The sequence below is a fragment of the Panthera pardus genome, unplaced genomic scaffold (genome assembly GCF_024362965.1).
Source record: "Panthera pardus isolate Hobbes unplaced genomic scaffold, ASM2436296v1 HiC_scaffold_17, whole genome shotgun sequence".
In the NCBI taxonomy this organism is placed as follows: domain Eukaryota; kingdom Metazoa; phylum Chordata; class Mammalia; order Carnivora; family Felidae; genus Panthera; species Panthera pardus.
The window spans coordinates 9,789,940-9,809,247 of NW_026526732.1; the positions used below are offsets into that span (position 1 = coordinate 9,789,940).

General features: G+C 45.1%; 1 protein-coding gene across 1 annotated transcript in view; it reads right to left on the bottom strand.

The window, feature by feature from the left end:
- Positions 1-1,793: 1,793 nt before the first annotated feature.
- The window catches only part of SYNJ2 (synaptojanin 2), a 107,514-nt gene continuing 89,999 nt past the window's right edge, over positions 1,794-19,308 (bottom strand). The window contains 10 exon segments of the mRNA XM_053904315.1: positions 1,794-4,990; positions 4,992-5,261; positions 7,019-7,170; positions 9,609-9,717; positions 10,795-10,907; positions 12,361-12,495; positions 16,117-16,290; positions 16,728-16,896; positions 17,463-17,541; positions 17,655-17,873. Coding sequence (XP_053760290.1) covers positions 4,523-4,990; positions 4,992-5,261; positions 7,019-7,170; positions 9,609-9,717; positions 10,795-10,907; positions 12,361-12,495; positions 16,117-16,290; positions 16,728-16,896; positions 17,463-17,541; positions 17,655-17,873 — 1,888 coding nt within the window. The 3' untranslated portion in view covers positions 1,794-4,522.

The window sequence follows — 19,308 nt, forward strand, 5'->3', positions numbered from 1 at the left end:
ATAATAGTATATATATGGTATATCTTATAATGGTATAGTATAGTATGGTATATGGGTGGTGTGTTAGGTATACTGAAATACAGTAAATTGTTAGAATTTCATGAGAGTTTAACAATGATGTAGTCAATACACACACACACACACACACACACACACACATTTTGTATCCTACTACTAAAAAATTTTTTATTCTATCTTGATGAACACACTTCAAAAACTAATACTGCACTTGACCATAGAGCAAACCTTAATAAATTTTAAAAAGTAGATGTTTATCTAGGTAGGGCATATTCTCAGGTCACGATCCAAAAAATTTGGAGTAAACAATTTTTAAATGCCAAACAAACCCTTAACTACTGGAAAAGTAGTCTCCCTTGGATGAAAGAGTAAATAAAAGCAAATTAAACTAGAAAGTAATGAAAAGGCAAACATCAATTTCATGCCAAAATGCATAGGGTGCAGTTAAAGCTATAATCAGGAAAATACAGAAGTTTAAATATCTTTACTATTAAGTGAGAAAGACTAAAGATAATGAAATCTAGTGCTTTTAATTAAGAAATTAAGAAAAGGAAAAAATAGGAAAACACAAAATTAAAGAGGCAAATTAAAGATAAGTTGAAGTTAATGGAAAATGTTTAAAAAAACCAACAGAAAAAAATGAAATAGGTTGTATAAATCCCAATGTTATTTGAAAATGTCAATAAAATTGAGTAACCTTGAGAAACCTAATTAAAGGAAATAAGGGGAATGGTTTGTTACTTAATAAATGGTATATGCAGTATAACTATCTCTCAGCAAGGTGATGTTGGCCCTCTACCTCACTCCATTTATAAACTATATTCCAAGATGCTTTGAAGACTTGCTATTAGCCTAGACAAACCCTGCAATCCTAACACTCTAACACACAGATTTATGTAGATAGTTCTGCTGCCCACTACTTCTATTATACACAGAATAATATCCTAAACAGTCATTTACGGTCCACTGAAATGCTTTCCCATCAGCTAACATCTTTCCCATGTACATAGACCCACTTTGCTATTTGTCAAATTCCTAATCCTCTCCTCTCAAATATTCCTTGACCTCTGTTCACAATTAATTACTTCTATCATTTGTACTCTCCTACCTCACTGAGATAGAGGTTATTATACAGGCATAAACAGTTTGCCCTATATGACAGTGAGTTTCAAATCTCTCTTCCACCACCTTGGAAAAGGCAGGCATTGTAACCAGCTGTTTCCTTCCTGCCCATCCAAGTCACAGAGCTGTGCGTTCAGATTAAGTGAATTCAATATCGTACTTACTGGTCAGGAGAGACTAGCCAACTTTACTATTTTGAGATGGTCAGTATTTTTCTGTTCATGACAATCATCTGAAAACATTTATGTTTAGTGTGGTAATTAGCTAAGAACAAACCTGGACAGAACATAGTTTGCTCTCTTTTTCCTGCTTCCACACAATAATGTACTCACATCAACCTAGCAGTCTAAGGTTTTGGAAGCTGTTATGAAATCCTATAAGAAGAGAATTCTTGTATCTCTCAAGTCTTACAGATAATGTAGCATGAGGTTATTACATATATTATTGCAGTGGTCCCTGCTGGCAACATTCAAGTCATAAATTCTTAACCATATTATGAATTTGAGGTTTTTTCAACGTAATGTGATGGTTGAAAAAGGCACCAAGACCCAAACTCAGAAGAATAACCAGTAATCACATTTCATCCAGAATAGAAGGCTAGCCAAAGAAAATATCCCATAGTTCTCTCCACACCTGCAAAGAAACAAGCCAAATTAAAAAACAAAACAAAATATTTAATAGGCATTTTTACAATTGCAGTACAAATTATCACTTCAAATAAACATTACAGGGTTTTTATTAATCACTAGTCACCCAATAAATAATTTTTGCAGCTTTCTGAGAAAATTGCTTCATTACAAAGTGAATGTTTTAATGCATTACTTTGTTTGTACTTCTACGTATCAGGAAAATTTTATTGTATCTTGAATTTCAACAACTTTAAACTTTTACAGGAATTGCTTGGGCAGATGTCCTAATTTCAGTCACTTACTGGAACAAACTTTAAAATCAGGCAAGATGTTGGAGAAAATTACATTGGAAAAGGGAATATAATGTTGGGGTCACAGAGACAATATTGAATTATAAAGTTCTGTGCTTCAAATCCTCTGCAGTGAACTGGACCGTCTTACAGAGTAGTAATGAAAGAAACTGCACGGCCTGTATGGGAGCAGAGAAAGACCAAAAATAAAAAACCCACAGGATGAAATCCCCAGGATGGCAGCTGCTCATTGTCCAGATTATTCAACCAACTCTGCTGTGAGCCTAGGGAACCTACAAACTGTCAAAGCACTGATTTAAAAAATAAATAAGGCAATTCCAATTGTCCTTTTTTTAAAGAGAACATTGGTGTGTGAACCTTACCTATATGATCACCTCAAAATTCAGTCTACGTTGTTCACCAAATTTGAACACCTCTTACCACATAGTGTTTGTTCAATTCTTTATGTTAAACTACTGATAATTTTTCTTGTGACCTGCCTCCTGAGGTCAACAGAATTCTGTGTTACTAGTTAACGTCAGACTCTTACGAGCCACCAGCGTGATGAGCACCTTTCTTAATTAAAATTCTGTTCTCTGTCCCACTTACGGCTACTTCCTCTAGAAGAAGAAACCTTGAAATTAGGCCCCTTTCCATCACTGCAAGTCACTGCTGTGCTACACACACCTGCTTTCAAACTCACCTCCTTTTTGATGGGAAAAAGAGGCGACAGAGGAAAGAACATTTGAATTAAGACATCTTTGACTCCGTTCCCAATCGTACCCTCAGTAGCAAAGTGGATCCCGGCAAATCGTTTCACTTCTCCGGGACGCTTACCGATCTTGTGTTCCTTCTCCCCCTAACTCTTCAAGAATGATGTTGTTTACTTGTGTTTACGAGACGTAACGGGATATGAAGTACTTACTACAGAAAACGTCCTCGTCAGCTAAGGCCAGAAACATCATCTTTTACCACTGGTCAATCACATAGACTCTCAGTTTATCTCTGTGGGTCACCAATACCTTTTTCTCTAATCGGTTTTCAGATGAAATGCGATGAATGTAGTGGTTTTCTTTTTGTTTTGAGCGCCAAATTTAAATAACCTGCAGTGTATCCGGATAGTGGCAATGAGAAATAATTCTGAAACCCTAGAGGTAAAAACAGAGTGGTTACCCCCCAGGCAGGATGATTATCACCATCCTAACCGTTAGCATTTAGTGCAGGAATTCTCCGGTCACGTTAGGGATAACACAGAATCACGGCTGTAGGACTCTAGGGCCTTAAAAACTCCTAAATACGGTATGTGGCACAGTAAGATTTCACCAGTGAATTTCTTGTTACCGAAAATACGGTATCCTCTCCAAACGGATTCTACACCTTATAACCTTATTCTTAAAATGTAAACTAATATTCAGGTGATACCTCTCTAAATGATGGACTAGGGCAAGAAGTGGTGTTGCAAATGTATAGAAAAGTGTGTAGACAAAAACAATAAGCCTAATAAACAGATAGCTAAGCAAACCCAAAAATGCTGCCCTGGGGTTTCTTATATAGGGAGGCACAGGCTAAAATAAATATTCTTCATAATACAACAATGAGGACCAATGTCATGTGCCGGTATGGGTTTTCACGGTTTGTGCTTTTACTTGGTATGGAATGTAAGAGGAGAAAGAGGCCGCGAGGTTTTCTCTCATAGGGAAGAGTCAGTGTATAAAAACCAGTTCAGTACACGTGGGCTCAAGACTGTAGCGCTTTATGGGGCAGGCACTATCCAAGACATGATGCGGGAAGGAGTCTGCAGCCGGCTTCAGCTCAGGTTCAGCAAATGGGATATACTTCAGACCCAAAACCGTGTGGGACACCATTTCTCACGTGATCAGGGTCAGTCTACACGTATATAAGTAAACACAAGGGCTCACAGGAATGTATACTCATTTGGTTGATCTACTGGGGGCTTCCAACTTTTACTATTTTTTGTAACCTCGTATCAGCAGGCCAGGTATATAGCTCTTAATGGTCCCAGACACCTTTTAGTTTTATGGATCAACCTTCAGGTGGTTCACCGTAAAGTTATTCCCAATATCTGTAAGATACAAACAAAAATTTAAAAAACCCACATACACACATAAATTGAAAAACCATTTAAAATCCAATGAGAGAGACTCTCGGACATTATCAGCTAGATTCTCTTTCCTCAAGTCTACACGCTGACTCTAACCAGATTCTAGGAAACTAAAATGCACACGTCTGGAATAAAACGTATCTTGGTGGCTGAATAATTATCTTATTGAATAAGAGACACGAGAGTGACAGAAGGACAACTGTGTTGTCAGTGTGCCTTTAAATAGAGGTCTCTTTTGACCCGGGAGGGTGAGGCCAAGGTGTGGGGCTGTGCCCTGGAAAGAGACGCCAGAGGGAAGAAGGCACACGTTCTCGGAAACAGCTGTGGTCCATGCCTCCTGCTCATGTTTCTGCCAGCGGGTCAAACACCTGCAGCACGGTCCTCTTGTCCTTGTCACTGATTGTCATCCAGTGACCCAAGTCGTTCGGCCCGTGCTCCGGTGGCAGGTCGTCGGCCGCTGAGGCGCTGATTTGCAGCGAGGCTGTGTGTGCTCTTCCAAGGCTCCCAGTCCCGGGGTCCAGTGGGTCCGAGTTCTTGGAAAGCCAGGCATTCTTCAACAGGTGAGTGTCGTGGAGAAGGTTCCAGAAAGGATCCTGGTAATCACCAAGAAGGGAGGCCGCCTCTGGCCGTGTCTCCTTGGTACCATCCGCTTGGGCACCAGCAGCAGACAAGGGGCCAGGACGAGCCGGTTGTGGAAAGAGCACGCCCTGGTCAGGCCGGGGCGCGGGGGGACAGTCGCTGCTGCTACAGGTGAGGCTCTGGAGAAGCTGGCTGTTGCTCTGCAGCACCTGCAGGTGGAAGGCTGCGGGGGGCGGACTTCTTCCTCCTCGGGGGCGCCTGCGGCGCGGGGGACGGCACCTCCAGAGGGGGTGGCGGGGTGGCTCCGGCCGCAGGAGGGGCGTCGTTGGGCACCGGCTTCCCCCCACTTGCCTTCCTGTCAGTCCCCTTCCTGGGCTGAAGTGTTCTCGGTTTGGGAACAGGAGGGACGGCTGCTAGAGGAGGGGTTTCAAGGCTGGTCTCTGGGGGCCCGATTGTGAAATGGACAGACTGTTGCCCACACTGTTCTTCCGGTGACTCAGGCTGAGAAAAGGCAGGACAGAGAGTATAAGTCAGTGAGAGGCCAGCGCTGGGGGAGCAGGCATCAGCACCCAGACGCTGTCTGCAGGGGAGCAGGGATGGGGCCGAGATGACATTCCAGCAAATTCAAGATTTGAGAATGTCCGGGATGCGCAAACGTAACCAGATACAAAATGGCACAGGAGAAACACGTATGAAGTACCAGGAGGTCCAACAAAATAGGAGTGGAAGCTTTAACACCAGGGCCACACGGTGACTATTTTGACACAAGTTTTTTGGGTTTTTTTTCCTGTTACTTTAGAAACGGGGTTATGCTCTTCCTTGATTAAAAGCAAACCTCCAAAAAAAAAAAAAAACCCAAAAAACAAAAAAAAAACCCGATCTTTTCTGAGGCCACGGCTTTGAAAATTCAGTGTGTACCATGCTAGGCTGAAGGAACCTCCCTTATAGCGTGCAGCTCACCGAAAGGCTAATGGATCGGCTTGCTCCTTAAGCCTTTGATTTTTAAATTTTTTTTTTTAACGTTTATTTATTTTTGTGACAGAGAGAGACAGAGCATGAACGGGGGAGGGTCAGAGAGAGAGAGGCAGACACAGAATCTGAAACTGGCTCCAGGGTCTGAGCTGTCAGGACAGAGCCCGACGCGGGGCTCGAACTCATGAGCCGTGAGATCATGACCTGAGCCGAAGTCGGACGCTTAACCGACTGAGCCACCCAGGCGCCCCAAGCCTTTGATTTTTAAATACGGAAGATGGCAATTTTCGCACGGGCGTGTCACTTCCTTGGCCCCAATTCAAAACGATCGCAGAACCGCACGCAGCCAAAGGAAGCTTCCGTACTGCTGGGGGGCCGTTTGTACCGTCAGCATCAGCACGTCCTCTGGCTCTCTAGAAAACAAACTGCAAAAACCACCCCTTCTCCACCAGCCTTTTACTGTAAGCCCTGTGCAGTGGCCTGAGAAAATGAATCCATTTCTGCCCTGGCTCCCCAGAGACAAGACGAACAGGGACAGGGGAAAGGAGGAGGAGGAAAGAGGTCTGCTCCCTAAGGAGGCCCGGCAGATGGACACATGTGACTCACAAATGGAGAGGCAGACGGACGCTGGACACACAGAGCAGGCGTCAAAGCCACAACGCACACTTTCCACAGGTGGAAAAGCAGCGGTCACCCTGTAATGACCGGCCAAGGGATTACCGAGGGTCCCGTCACTAGAACACTGGGATCAAACGGAAGATCCAGATGTGTCTACGGGTGCCAGTCTTTGGGCTGCGACTGTCCTGACAAACTCATGTCTTTGAAGCAGCAAGCGAGGCTGAGAAGCTTGAGAGCGAGAGCAAAAAACAATCTGCAAGAAAAGTGGCAAGAGAAGCCGTCGAAGCCCCGGCGTCCGAGCCGCCCACGAGCTCGTCGACACCGCTAATCCAGGAACCCGCTGTCGGTTTTCTGGCGCAAATCATGTGTGTACGTGTGCGACCAGATATACACTAGCGGGAAACACAGCAGCGCGTGGAGAAGCGCATCCCACGGCCGCTCCATCTGGGGGCTCAGACGGAACGTTTGGGAAGCGCGACACCTCCAAGCTGCTCCACGGCAGTGACAGATTCCTGGCTTTTCGGCTCAGCTAGAGCCAACGACGCGGCGGGGATATGAAGGAGGAAGCGACGGCCAAGCAGTTTCTCACGGACGCGGCCGTGTCTGGGAATCCTCTAAGCAGACGATGGAGCTACGCGGGAGTAAGGGACTTCGCTCCGGGTGCTTACCTTTCCGGTCCTCCTCAAGGTTGGCTTCTTGATGGCAGGAACCCTGGGTGCAGGCCGACGGGGCAGGAGCGGGGCCACCGCTACTGGGGGCTCTGGTTTGGAAGTCCCTTGGTTCCTCAGGGCTGTGGCATTTACGGCTTCTCCTGGGATGCCTGAAACATACGGTCGTATGGATGGTGACGTGGGCAGGACAGGGCAGTGCGCGGCATGATTTAATAGTCAGACGGTCTGCTACACGCTAATGCTAATTTACTCAGGTGATGTGTTTCCTTTTTGTTCTAAAAACAACCACGGCAAAATCTTTGGGGGGATGTCAGGACCAACCAGATAGGTTTAGCCCCCAGCTTCTCATGTTCACCTTCTCGACACGGATTGGTCTTCATGGGGGGGATCAGTGAGGCCCAGGCATTATACACAAAGTTTTATGTGTACGTGTGTTTCTCTCAGGGGAGGTAATCTGAAACTTCTCAAAATCTCTGCAGGGCCCACGACCAAGGAAATGTCAAGTTGGGCTCCTGGGTAGATTTCGAGCCTCAAACCTCTCCTAACCGCCACATTCATAAAACTTCTTTAAAAAGCTTTATTGGGGTGCCCAGGTGGCTCAGTCAGTTAAGCATCCAAATTCAGCTCAGGTCATGATCTCACAGTTCGTGGGTTCGAGCCCTGCACTGGGCTCTGCTCTCAGCACAGAGCCTACTTTGGATCCTCTGTCTCCCTCTCTCTCTGCCCCTTCCTCTCTCTCAAAACAAAACAAAAAAACAAAAAAAACATTAAAAAAAAAGTAGCTTTACTGAGATATAATTCACATGCCATGAAATTCATCCTTTTTAAGAACACAGTTTAGTGGTTTTTTAAGTATATTCCTAGAATTGTACAACTACCACCACTATCTTTCCAGAACATTCTCATTACCACAAAATGGAACCCTGTCCCCATTAGCAGTTACCCCCCGCCCCATTCTCCCCTCCCAGCCCCTGGAAACAACTAGTATGTTTCTGTCTGAGTAGATTTGCCTATTCTGGACACTTTGTATAAATGGAATCATACAATATAAAGCCTTTTGTGTTTAGCTTCTTTCCCTCAGCATAATATTGTTAAGATGTACCCATGATAAAGCATATATATGAGTGCTTTTTTCTACAATTTTTTTTAACATTTATTCATTTTTGAAAGAAAGAGAGAGACAGAGTGCGAATGGAGAAGGGGCAGAGAGAGAGGGAGACACAGAATTCGAAGCAGGCTCCAGGCTCCAAGCTGTCAGCGTGGAGCCCGACACGCGGCTCGAACCCACAGACTGCAAGATCATGACCTGAGCTGGTCGGCCACCCAACCGACTGAGCCACCCAGGCACCCCTGTATGAACGCTTTTTAAGGCTGAATAATATTCCACTATATGGTTACAACTACATCTTACCCACTCATCAGTTGATGGCCATGTGGGTGGTTGGTTACATCTGTACAATTATTTATTATTATTATTGTTACTTGAGAGACAGAGAGAAAACACCAGCAGGGGAGAGGGCAGAAGGAGACAGAGACAATCCCAAGCAGCCTCCATGCTCAGTGCAGAGCCTGACATGGGCCCGATCCCATGACCCTGGGATCATGACCTGAGCCGAAACCAAGAGGGGCATGCAACTGACTGAGCCACCAGGTGCCCCATAATTTTATTCCTTTTTTTTTTTTTTTTCACAAAAAAGAAACCACTCATGATAGTTATTCTACAACGTTTCTTGACCTCTTAATTCATGCCCCCTTAAATGTTACTTGGGATTCCAAGTAAGGTACATATCCTGACTAAAAGCAAACAGACAGCTAGACTGGGTACCGCTTTCCAGAGGGCATGATCTCCCCTCCCCAAAACAAAAAATGTTAGTACCAGCAATTTTGAATGCATGGTGGGGATCCCAAGTTAAAATATGATTAACATGGGCTTCAAGGGAAATAACAGCACCAAAAAAATTAACAGGCAGTTTGGCGAAAAGGTCCCTGCCAGACAGTAAATTATCTATACTCGCTAGTGATTTGAAAAGTAGGTTTTAGGCCTGAAATAGGGACGTGTCTCTAACTATCCTTTTTTTATGGAGCCAGTGGAATGAATTAGTGCCTGGAGCATTATCCTTTTTTAAAATTCTTTGTTTATTTCAGTCTCTCCTTTAAAGTGCTTCTTAATCCTGGGCTTATTTCTATATACTTACTGAATTTTAAGTATCTATTTTTAGGGGCAACTGAGAGCTCAGTTAGTTAAGGGTCTGACTCTTGATTTCAGCTCAGGTCACGATCTCACGGTTCGTGGGTTTGAGCCCTGCATCGGGCTCTGTGCTGATAGCACGGAGCTTGCTTGGGATTCTCTCTCTCCCTCTCTCCCTCTGCCCCTCCCACACACGTGTGCTCTCTTTCCCAAAGTAAATAAATAGGTAATTTTAAACGAATAGTAAAATTTAGCAGTTCAGTTTTATCAAATGTTGCTAAAGGGTGTTTCCATTTAATACTGCCTCCAGAAAGAAGAAAGTTACTTTCTCTTCTAGGTCCCTTCTAGTAGGAAGAGGCAAAGAAAAGACCAGAAGCAGAACCCCAGCGGACCACTCACCCCCTCTCGCTTCCAGGAGACATCGGATGGCTGCTTCTGCCTCCTGGGCATTGGTAGTTTTGATCTGCTTGACATTGTAGGGTTTACTTATCCCCGTCCTGGCTTTGGGCTTCAGGACAGAGTCAAGAAGAAAAGCAATGTTAACACAGGCAGGCAAACAGACTCACCTGGTCTGATCCCTGCCTGCTGATCTGTTCACAAGCGTGTGATGCAAGGGGCTCCGTCAGATGGTGGTTAAGACGCAAACTCCGATCCAGACCGCATCCCTCAAGCCTCTGTCCCCCCGGAGTACTCTGAGACGAATGCAGTAATACTGAGACCTGACCTCCTGTCCCCAACCGGATGGTAACAGGTCTTGGCAATGCGGCCTAACCACCGTCTGCTTTGTTAACCAGGTAAAAGCCAGAAAGCATCATCAGAGGCCACTTTTTTGGCAGCTCAGCACAATTCTTGACACACCTTCCACGTTTTCTCAAAAGTGCCCTTTCTGCTTCTTCACCCAAACCTCTGGGTTGCCACTGATGGCCTGCCTTCACTACCATCAACTGCTGAGGCCTAGCTGTTCGTTCCCTCCCCTGCCGTCACACGGGACATCTGGCCCAGCCGCCACACCCCCCTGGGACAGCCTGCCTCCACCCGGCACCCCGGCTTCACCTCCCGTGCTCTATTCCTCTGACCTCCACCTACTGTCTTCCTACGCAGCTCACTGCCATCTTCTGGAACTTTCTACCTCTACAATCCTCCCTGTTGTTATCACTAGCATTCCCTTACTGCGAAATTGAGGCCCCATTACCTCTTCTCTCAAGACAACTGATCAGAATTTCTCCTATTTTGCCTTCCATCAAGCACTTGTCTACACACACCAAGGTCCAAGTCAAGCCTCGGAAGGGAGAAAAGCAGAGGGGTCTGGAAACAGCCCCACCACACAGAGACACGTGGGATTTTTTTTTCGTCAAACGTGATTTTCTCTCTAACCCTCTTACAACCATATGAAAACCCTATAAAAGACCTAAACTATGGGTTTGGGAAAGAGCTGTCAGGCAGAGGGTAAAGAGATATTAGTCTATATATTCACTGAAGAGGTGATCCTGCCTGATCTCAGGGGCTGGAGGCGAGCCACGGGGCAGACCCCTGGGGTTTGGAACGCTGGCCCACTTTGCTTTGAGCAGAACCTGAAAGAACTCACTGCGTGCTGGGGCGCTCCTGGCAGAAGTTTTGCCGTCTGCAAAATCGAGTACTGCCCGTGGGTGCCAGAGGATATGGACACGTCCGAAGCCGACTTTTTCACCATCAAACCAGCTGTGAAAACCAACAAGGCAGAGTCCCCATCTCAGTGAGGTCACTGGCTGCTTTGGAGCCATGTCCCAGCTAGCTGGGAGCCGGGCCAACCACACACGTTCGTAGGGTCCGAGCCCAGGGGGCTGGTGGGCATTCGCAGAGTCGATACTAACTTTCTCCTTTGATTCTCAAGCAGTTTGTGACTATTCTCTGGAGAAATATTATTTGAACACAAATTTTAATCTAACATCCTGGGGGGGGGGGATTCAAATCTGATATAAAAGCCAATTCATTTTTAAGTGGTTTAAAACACACTGCAGTTATTAGGACTCAGTTTTAAAAGTGGTTTGTGGACAAAAATCTAAAAACCAAAAACAAAAAACCAAAGCAGAGGAATAAATGCATTAAATTACACTTATGGTCATTCAGAAATCATGTTTTAGAATGTTCAATGACATAGACATTAGACGAAAGACAAAAAAATGGCCGCCAATTTTGTAAAAAATAAATAACTGTATGTAGGTGTAGATACATATATTTAGGAAAAAAAATGGAAATGTTGTGATTAACAATTGTTATCTGTAGACAGCCAAGTGAATTTTTAAAAGTTCTGTATTTATCTATTTTGGTAAAATTTCCACAATATGACCTAAATTTTATTTATTTAGTATTTTATTCTCTGAGTGTTAACTCAGAAAAGTAAAGAATACACATAAAAAGTCATGTGCTTCTGGCTCACCATCCATTACTCTTGTGACGTAAGCCAAGGTAAACCTAAATGGGAAGTAAAGCCTGAGGAAAATCCCTGTGTCTGACTGTGACACGTTTTGGGGTGAGGAGAGAAGTAAACAGTAGAGGTAAAACAGAAGGTGCTCAAAAGCACACCACAAATATCTTTGCAGGTTGTTGAGGAAAAGCTTGAGGGCCAAGCACTGGTTCTGGGGGAGCAGGAAGAGGGGCACTTTCCTCGGACTCACGGGGAAGGGCCTGTCCTCAGGTGGCCGGATGCTGGAGGCCACAGGCCTGGGCCTGCAGAAGACAGGACGCCCGGTTTGAGGCGGCCCTGAGGTCGCCTGGAGTGTTGGGCGTCTGGGCTTACTGGAACCCTGGGAAGCAGGGAGAGGGCGGGCAGCAGGCGCGGACAGAAGGCCGCTTCTGCAGGAGTGGGGAGGAAGGTGCTGGAAGGTCCTCGCTCAGCGGTCGCCTCAACTTTCCATTCTCTACTGTCTCAAACAGAAAGCGCCTTAAAGCGAACCGCAGCTACGGGAGAGTGAACAGCTTTGTCAAAGCTTCACATAGTTTCCCACGAGAAACACGACCATCTCTGATACGAAGACAGAGAGGAGCCTGAGGTGGGGAAGGCGCTGGGGACCCGGGTGAGGCAGCAGCGGACTCAGAGGGAGGTGCTGAGTAGCAGGCCACAGGCGGTTATTCCCAGCAGGCACGGTGTAAGCCGAAAGCAGCAAAGTCTTACTTGGAGGGGGGGGTCTCTGCGGTGGGTGAGGTGGCCGAGGCCTAGTGGGAACCGACAGAGACCTGCTTGGAGAACGGTGGCGGAAATCCCCGACTGCTTCCAGCTCCTGCGTGAGCTCCGCCAGGTCAGCATCATCTGGAGGACACGGCGGAATGCGGGTGAGGGGAGTCGGGGCTCAGACTCGGGTCTGTGCCGAGCTGATTGTGCAGGAGGGCCTCCTGAGGACAGGGGACCCCTCTCTGCTGGCGCGAGGGGCGGGGGAGGGGGGGCCACCCAATGCCTGCGTGGAACATGAGATAGGAACCGTGGACAAGACTTCTCGTCCAGACGTGAGGGACACGGAAATATTTCCAGGTGTAGGTGTGTTTCCTTCTGAAAAAACAAAGGAGGCTCTCACACAGAGTAGATGAGACCATCGGAAGACCAGAGCCCCTCGGTTTTAATTCCTCACTCGAACACAGGACAGCTGTTTGGGAAGCTGACCACGCTCTCTGCCATCCCGTGACAAGCTCCTCGTACGGAGAATCCCCGCTCACCCCTCATGTTCCAAGACCCATAGCCCGCCGCCAGCTACTTCACAGGCATTCACCCTCCTGGCTTGTCCTGCAAATAACCTTTGAAGACTAGGAGGGGCGTGAGGAGGTGACTGCTTTGGTTTCATTACATATATATTTATTACACATAAGTTGAGGACACTTTCAGATCTTTTTTCCCACACTACAACACAGCCCAGTTAACTTCATTTTGGCCTAGACATTCCACCCCTCACATTTCCAACAGCTCAAACTCATGGCTGATTGAGGTTGGTGCTGGGGAGAAGCAGGGTTTCTCCTTCTAATGGGAATGTCTGATCACCCACAGCGTTGAGGACATGCCTTCTCCATGCCCACAAGGCGCCATGCTGCTCTAATTTTTTTTTTTAATTTTTTAAATGTTTGTTTATTTTTGAGAGACAGAGACAGAGCATGAGCAGGAGAGGGGCCGAGAGAGAGGGAGACACAAAATCCAAAGGAGGCTCCAGGCTCTGAGCTGTCAGCACAGAGCCCAACGCGAGGCTTGAATTCACGAACTGTGGAATCACGACCTGAGCTGAAGTTGGACGCTTAACTGACTGAGCCGCCCAGGCTCCCCTGCTCTGCTAATTTTTCATTCAAAGAAGCCTTTATGGTCATACATGCCCTCCCCTTGGGAGGCTTCCTAAATGACGGCCACCCCTGAAGAAAGGGACCATTTCCTGTCTGAAGAGCACATCCCTTCAGCCACTTTGGCTCCAGGGCAGGAGCCCTCCGGATGTGGGGTGCATAGAACCACCTCGATGCATGGACAAAGTCTACTGCCTCCGTATTGGGCAGCAGACCCCAAACCCAGCTGTGTGCTCAGTCACCCGGGGAGCTTGATGAGATGCCAGATTTCCAGGGTCCCAGCCCACCCCTGCCAAAGCCACAGCTCCTTGATGGGGCTCAGCAGCCTGGAAGTTTAAAAGCTTCTGATGGTTCAATGCAGGCAGGCTCCTAACCAACTTTGGGGCTACTGCACAATCAAAGGGGCTTTGGGGTGTCTGCACCTCTCTTGGCAAATTATCTTCCCTGGGAGGCATCTCAATTCACTTTTACCCCGTTCTGTATTCTCAGTCCCAGCTTACAGGGTCCTGACACCTGCTAGGGTCCTGGACCCGCCGGGCACAGTGGTCCTCCAGTGCGGGAGGTGCAGTGACCGACAGCTAGAAGGCACTTGTGGCCGTGGGTGATACTCCTGACAGTCTGAGGCTGGAGCATGAACTACCCTACTTCCCAGCTCACGTAACACCAGAGGGTTTTTAAACTTACTCAAAAGGGCCATTATACTATATAACTTAGGGCTTTGCAGTTCAATCTGGAGGACTTCCAGTCCCTCTCTGCTTCAGTCTAAAATGACAGAATGATGCTAATTATCGTGTTAGTGTGCAATAACATATTGTATAAGTGTAACCATACACCAGCACTCAGGACCTAGATACCGTATGGACCTAGAGAGCATCTCGCTAAGTGAAATAAATCACACATAGAAAGACAAATACCATATGATTTCACTTATATGTGGAACCTAAAAGACAAAACAGACAAACAACAGCAAAAGAAAACCCCCCAGAAACTGACTCATACATCTACGAAACCAGTGATTGACTCCGCGGTGGGGGTGGGGGGTGGGGAATGGGCGAAATAGGGTGAAGGGGATTAAGAGGTACAAACTTCCGCTTATAAAATAAGTCAGTCACAGAGATGAGAAGCATAGCATAGGGAATATAGTCAATAACATTGCTTTAACACACAGTGACAGACGGTAACTGCACTCACTGTGGCAACTATTGCGTAATGTACGGAATTACTGAGTCACCATGTTGTTCGCCCGAAACGAATATAACGTCATCTGTCAACTATACTTTCTTTGCGGTCAATTATACTTCAGTAAAAAGAAATGCCTATGTCTCTTATGGGATTGAAAGAGAAAAGTTTTGGAGAGGAGAAACGAAATTACAAATGTAAAACCAGTTTAGAGCTGTGGCCATTTAAACATACAGAGGAAACGGGAATTAACATGAATCTGGTGTGTTATAAGGGTACCAGTTGTAAAAAAATAATAAAATAAAGTAAAGTAAAGTAAAGTAAAGTAAAGTAAAATAAAGTAAAATAAAATAAAGTAAAATAAAATAAAATAAAATAAAGTAAAATAAAGTAAAGTAAAATAAAATAAAATAAAGTAAAATAAAGTAAAATAAAATAAAGTAAAGTAAAATAAAATAAAATAAAGTAAAATAAAATAAAGTAAAATAAAATAAAATAAAATAAAGTAAAATAAAGTAAAATAAAATAAAATAAAGTAAAATAAAGTAAAGTAAAATAAAATAAAATAAAATAAAGTAAAATAAAATAAAGTAAAATAAAATAAAGTAAAATAAAGTAAAGTAAAATAAAATAAAGTAAAATAAAATAAAGTAAAATAAAGTAAAGTAAAATAAAGTAAAGTAAAATAAAGTAAAGTAAAGTAAAATAAAATAAAATAAAATAAAGTAAAGTAAAATAAAATAAAGTAAAGTAAAATAAAATAAAGTAAAATAAAGTAAAATAAAATAAAATAAAGTAAAATAAAATAAAGTAAAATAAAGTAAAGTAAAATAAAATAAAGTAAAATAAAATAAAATAAAGTAAAGTAAAATAAAATAAAATAAAGTAAAATAAAATAAAATAAAGTAAAGTAAAATAAAATAAAATAAAGTAAAATAAAATAAAGTAAAATAAAGTAAAATAAAATAAAGTAAAATAAAGTAAAATAAAATAAAATAAAATAAAGTAAAGTAAAATAAAATAAAGTAAAATAAAGTAAAATAAAATAAAATAAAGTAAAATAAAGTAAAATAAAATAAAATAAAATAAAGTAAAATAAAATAAAGTAAAATAAAATAAAATAAAGTAAAATAAAATAAAGTAATGTAAAGTAAAATAAAGTAAAGTAAAAAGTAAAATAAAGTAAAAGTAAAAGTAAAGTAAAATAAAATAAAATAAAATAAAATAAAATAAAATAAAATAAAATAAAATAAAAAGCACTAGAGAAAATCAGTGTGGTGGTAGCTGGATACAGGCCCAGGGCCCAGTTTCCACCACTTGCTATGACCTGTTTGTTTGTTTTAGGCCTTTCGTGGGTGTAGGCACTTGATTGGTGGCATCGTTCAATGCCCTGCTGCTGAGGGAAAGGACGAACTCAATGCCAGGGCCAAGCTACCTTTGTAGGTCGGGTGCCGCGTCTTTTTAGTGAGTGCAGGCGACGTGTCGGCAGGCACCGCTGCTGTGCAGCTGGGGGCTTCGGAAAGGTAGTCCCCTGCCGTCTCGCCGTCTGAGACCACAGGCTGACTTAGCTCATCCACCAGGTAGTCTTCGTCATCTTCGAGAATGTCCCCTTGGGGAAGGAAACGTCACAGCATACAATTAGGGTGACCGGCACAGTCTCTCGGCAGTGGGTCTGTTTCAACATCCGGGCTTGTGGCTCAGCATCAGGACGCCCGCCCCAGGCCCGGGTCAGCAGGTACGGGACCCCGATTCCATTCACACCGGGACACGGGACCGAGGCCACGCGCTGACAGCCTCAAAGCCACTGTTTTCAGTGTAATTCGGGATGGCCGCGGGTCTCAGCTACCAGTTCCCACATCACCCCTAGACACGCACACTGCCCAGCTTGCCACGTGGGCGAGCACGCTTGCACTTCAAGGACCCTCGGTAACCTTTACGGACAGGGGGTTAGAAGGGGGTCTTGAAAATCTCATGCTGGCTGCCGGAACGTCTGGCCTGCCCGCCTCGCCACAGTCACCAAAGAAGTCTTGTAGGGACTATACTCACCCTCTGACTCATAGTCCAAGCTTGTGAAGTCAAAGTTCTCCTCCAGCAAACAGGAATTGGCGGTTGGAGACACGGAGGCCATGCTATCCCGCTTTCGGATGATCTCCTCCTGCCAGCCCTTCAGCCAGTCCTTGGTCTTTGGTCTGATCTTCACTGCTCTGCCCTTCACCTGTGAGGACAGGGCGACCAGCCGACAGTGAACGGAGATGTCAGAACTCTCTTTCCTTTCAAACTTTTCCTTGCTCAAACTCGGGCATCAGGAGCAGGCCGACCTTCCTGTTTTACCAAGAAAAATCAAGGGTCTAGACCTCAGGGAAGATCAGCACAGTTCACATATGGTCTAAATAAAAGTGGAATTATCATCTTTGGCTTTTCATTCCATGTGAACGTCAAACCAGGATATTACCAAAATGGAAACCACCTGTACACGGCATATTCCGAAATACGCGGAGAGAAGGATTGCAATGCTCTCCCACGTGCAGGTGTGAGCCAAGACAGACCCGGTGACTCAGCGGGATCTGTCCTTGAGAACTTGCTCTTTCTCCCCAATTCTGCAAGTGGCCAGGGATGGACATCAGATCCCTCACCAGAAATAGATACTGGAAGGAAGAGTACTAGCTCATGCAGCGCCCACATCTAGAGACACGGTGAGGAGATGCCATGGCCACGCAAAAGCACAAGAAAACCCTGGGGAGTAAGCAGCCCCCGCGGCAAAGCTGACCACGCACGACTCACCTTTATACCGTCCACGTCCAGGACGCTGAGAGCTGAGTGACTGTCTGCAAAAGTCACCAGCATCTGCCCTTGGTTGACCCTGGAATAAATGAGTTGAGCCAAGTCAATGCCAAGTGCAACGCGGCGGCTCGACGGGGCTGGCATGTACGTGACGTGCACGTGGGACCCCGTGCCAGCCAGGGCAGTACTTACCGGACAAGAACAATGGTCCCATAATTGCCCAATGTCTGCATGAGTTCTGTGCGCACATCCTCAGGAAACTCGTTTTTCTCTTCTACGGTTGGTGACTGAAGGTTGACTATGACGGTAGCATCCAGGGGGCCCTGGAAAGAGGACACTTCCTGGAACACCCTCTCCCGAGCACCCACATCGACTTCTTGCACTTCCACCTCCACGATCGCCAGGACGGGTCTGCGTTAGACGTGAAGGGAAGATAGGTACCGGTTAGCGAGCTGAACAGCTCCCGCCCCCACAGCTCCACTGTCAACAGGGAACATCGACACCCCGTGAGTGTGGCCCCAGCACAGCACTGTGCTGTCCTAGGGTTTCAGACTCTATCTCTGCCCAATCCTAGCGTTGTCTTGGCATTTTTACCTGTGGGCGATTTAGAGAAAACAGCACCAGCCACTAGCAAAGATTTTTTACATGGTTTTCACCAGTACTGCCGAGGACGGTGGGAGGTGAGAATTCTCCCTTTGCTAGGGATTCAAGCTTTTTGGAGGGCGACTTGGCAACTGATGTGAAGAATCTCAAAAATGTTCATCTCTTTTGACCTACTAATTTCAATTCTAGGACTCTGTTCTAAGAAAATGACCAGGGATTCAGACAAAGATTTGTATACAAGGTTGATCATGACTGTTGATGGGAGGGAAAAGGAAAAGGGGAAATAATCTAATTGTTCCGTGACGGCGAAACAGGTTATGGTGCAGCCATACGATAATATCTTATACAACTAGTAAGAATGATGTTGGAGAAGTCTAGTGGACACACACAAGAAAACAGATTGGCAGGAAATAATGTAATTGTTATTATTAATCTTTTTGAAAAATTAGGGTTTTTTAAAGATTTATTTTTAATGTTTATTTTTGAGAGAAAGAGAGCGTGAGCAGGGGAGGGGCAGAGAGAGAGGGAGACACAGAATCCAAAGCAGGCTCCAGGCTCTGAGCTGTCCGCGCAGAGCCTGACGCGGGGCTCGAACTCACAGACTGTGAGATCATGACCAGAGCCGAAGTCGGATGCTTAACTGACTGAGCCACCCAGGTGCCCCAAAGCAACTGTTATTGTAATTGTGATGGAGGATGGGTTTACTCTCTTTACAAAAATGTAGAAAATCCTCTGTTATGAAGATCATGTAACCTTACTGAAGACATTTATAATATGGCATCGGCTCATGGTTCGTGAGTTTGAGCCTTGAGTCTGGCTCTGGGCTGACAGCGTGGAGCCTGTCTGGGATCCTCTCTCTCCCCTTTCTCACTGCCCCTCCCCTGCTGGCATGCACGCATGCACACTCTCTCTCAAAATAAACTTTACTAAAAAAATATATATAGGGGCGCCTGGGTGGCTCAGTCGGTTAAGCGTCTGACTTCGGCTCAGGTCACAATCTTGCGGTCTGTGAGTTCGAGCCCTGCGTCGGGCTCTGGGCTGATGGCTCAGAGCCTGGAGCCTGCTTCCGATTCTGTGTCTCCCTCTCTCTCTGCCCCTCCCTTGTTCATGCTCTGTCTCTCTCTGTCCCAAAAATAAATAAACGTTAAAAAAAAAATTTAAAAAAAATTAAAAAATAAAAAAATATATATATAATACAGCATCGAGAGGAAACAAAACATAAGACAAAATCGTAGATCATATA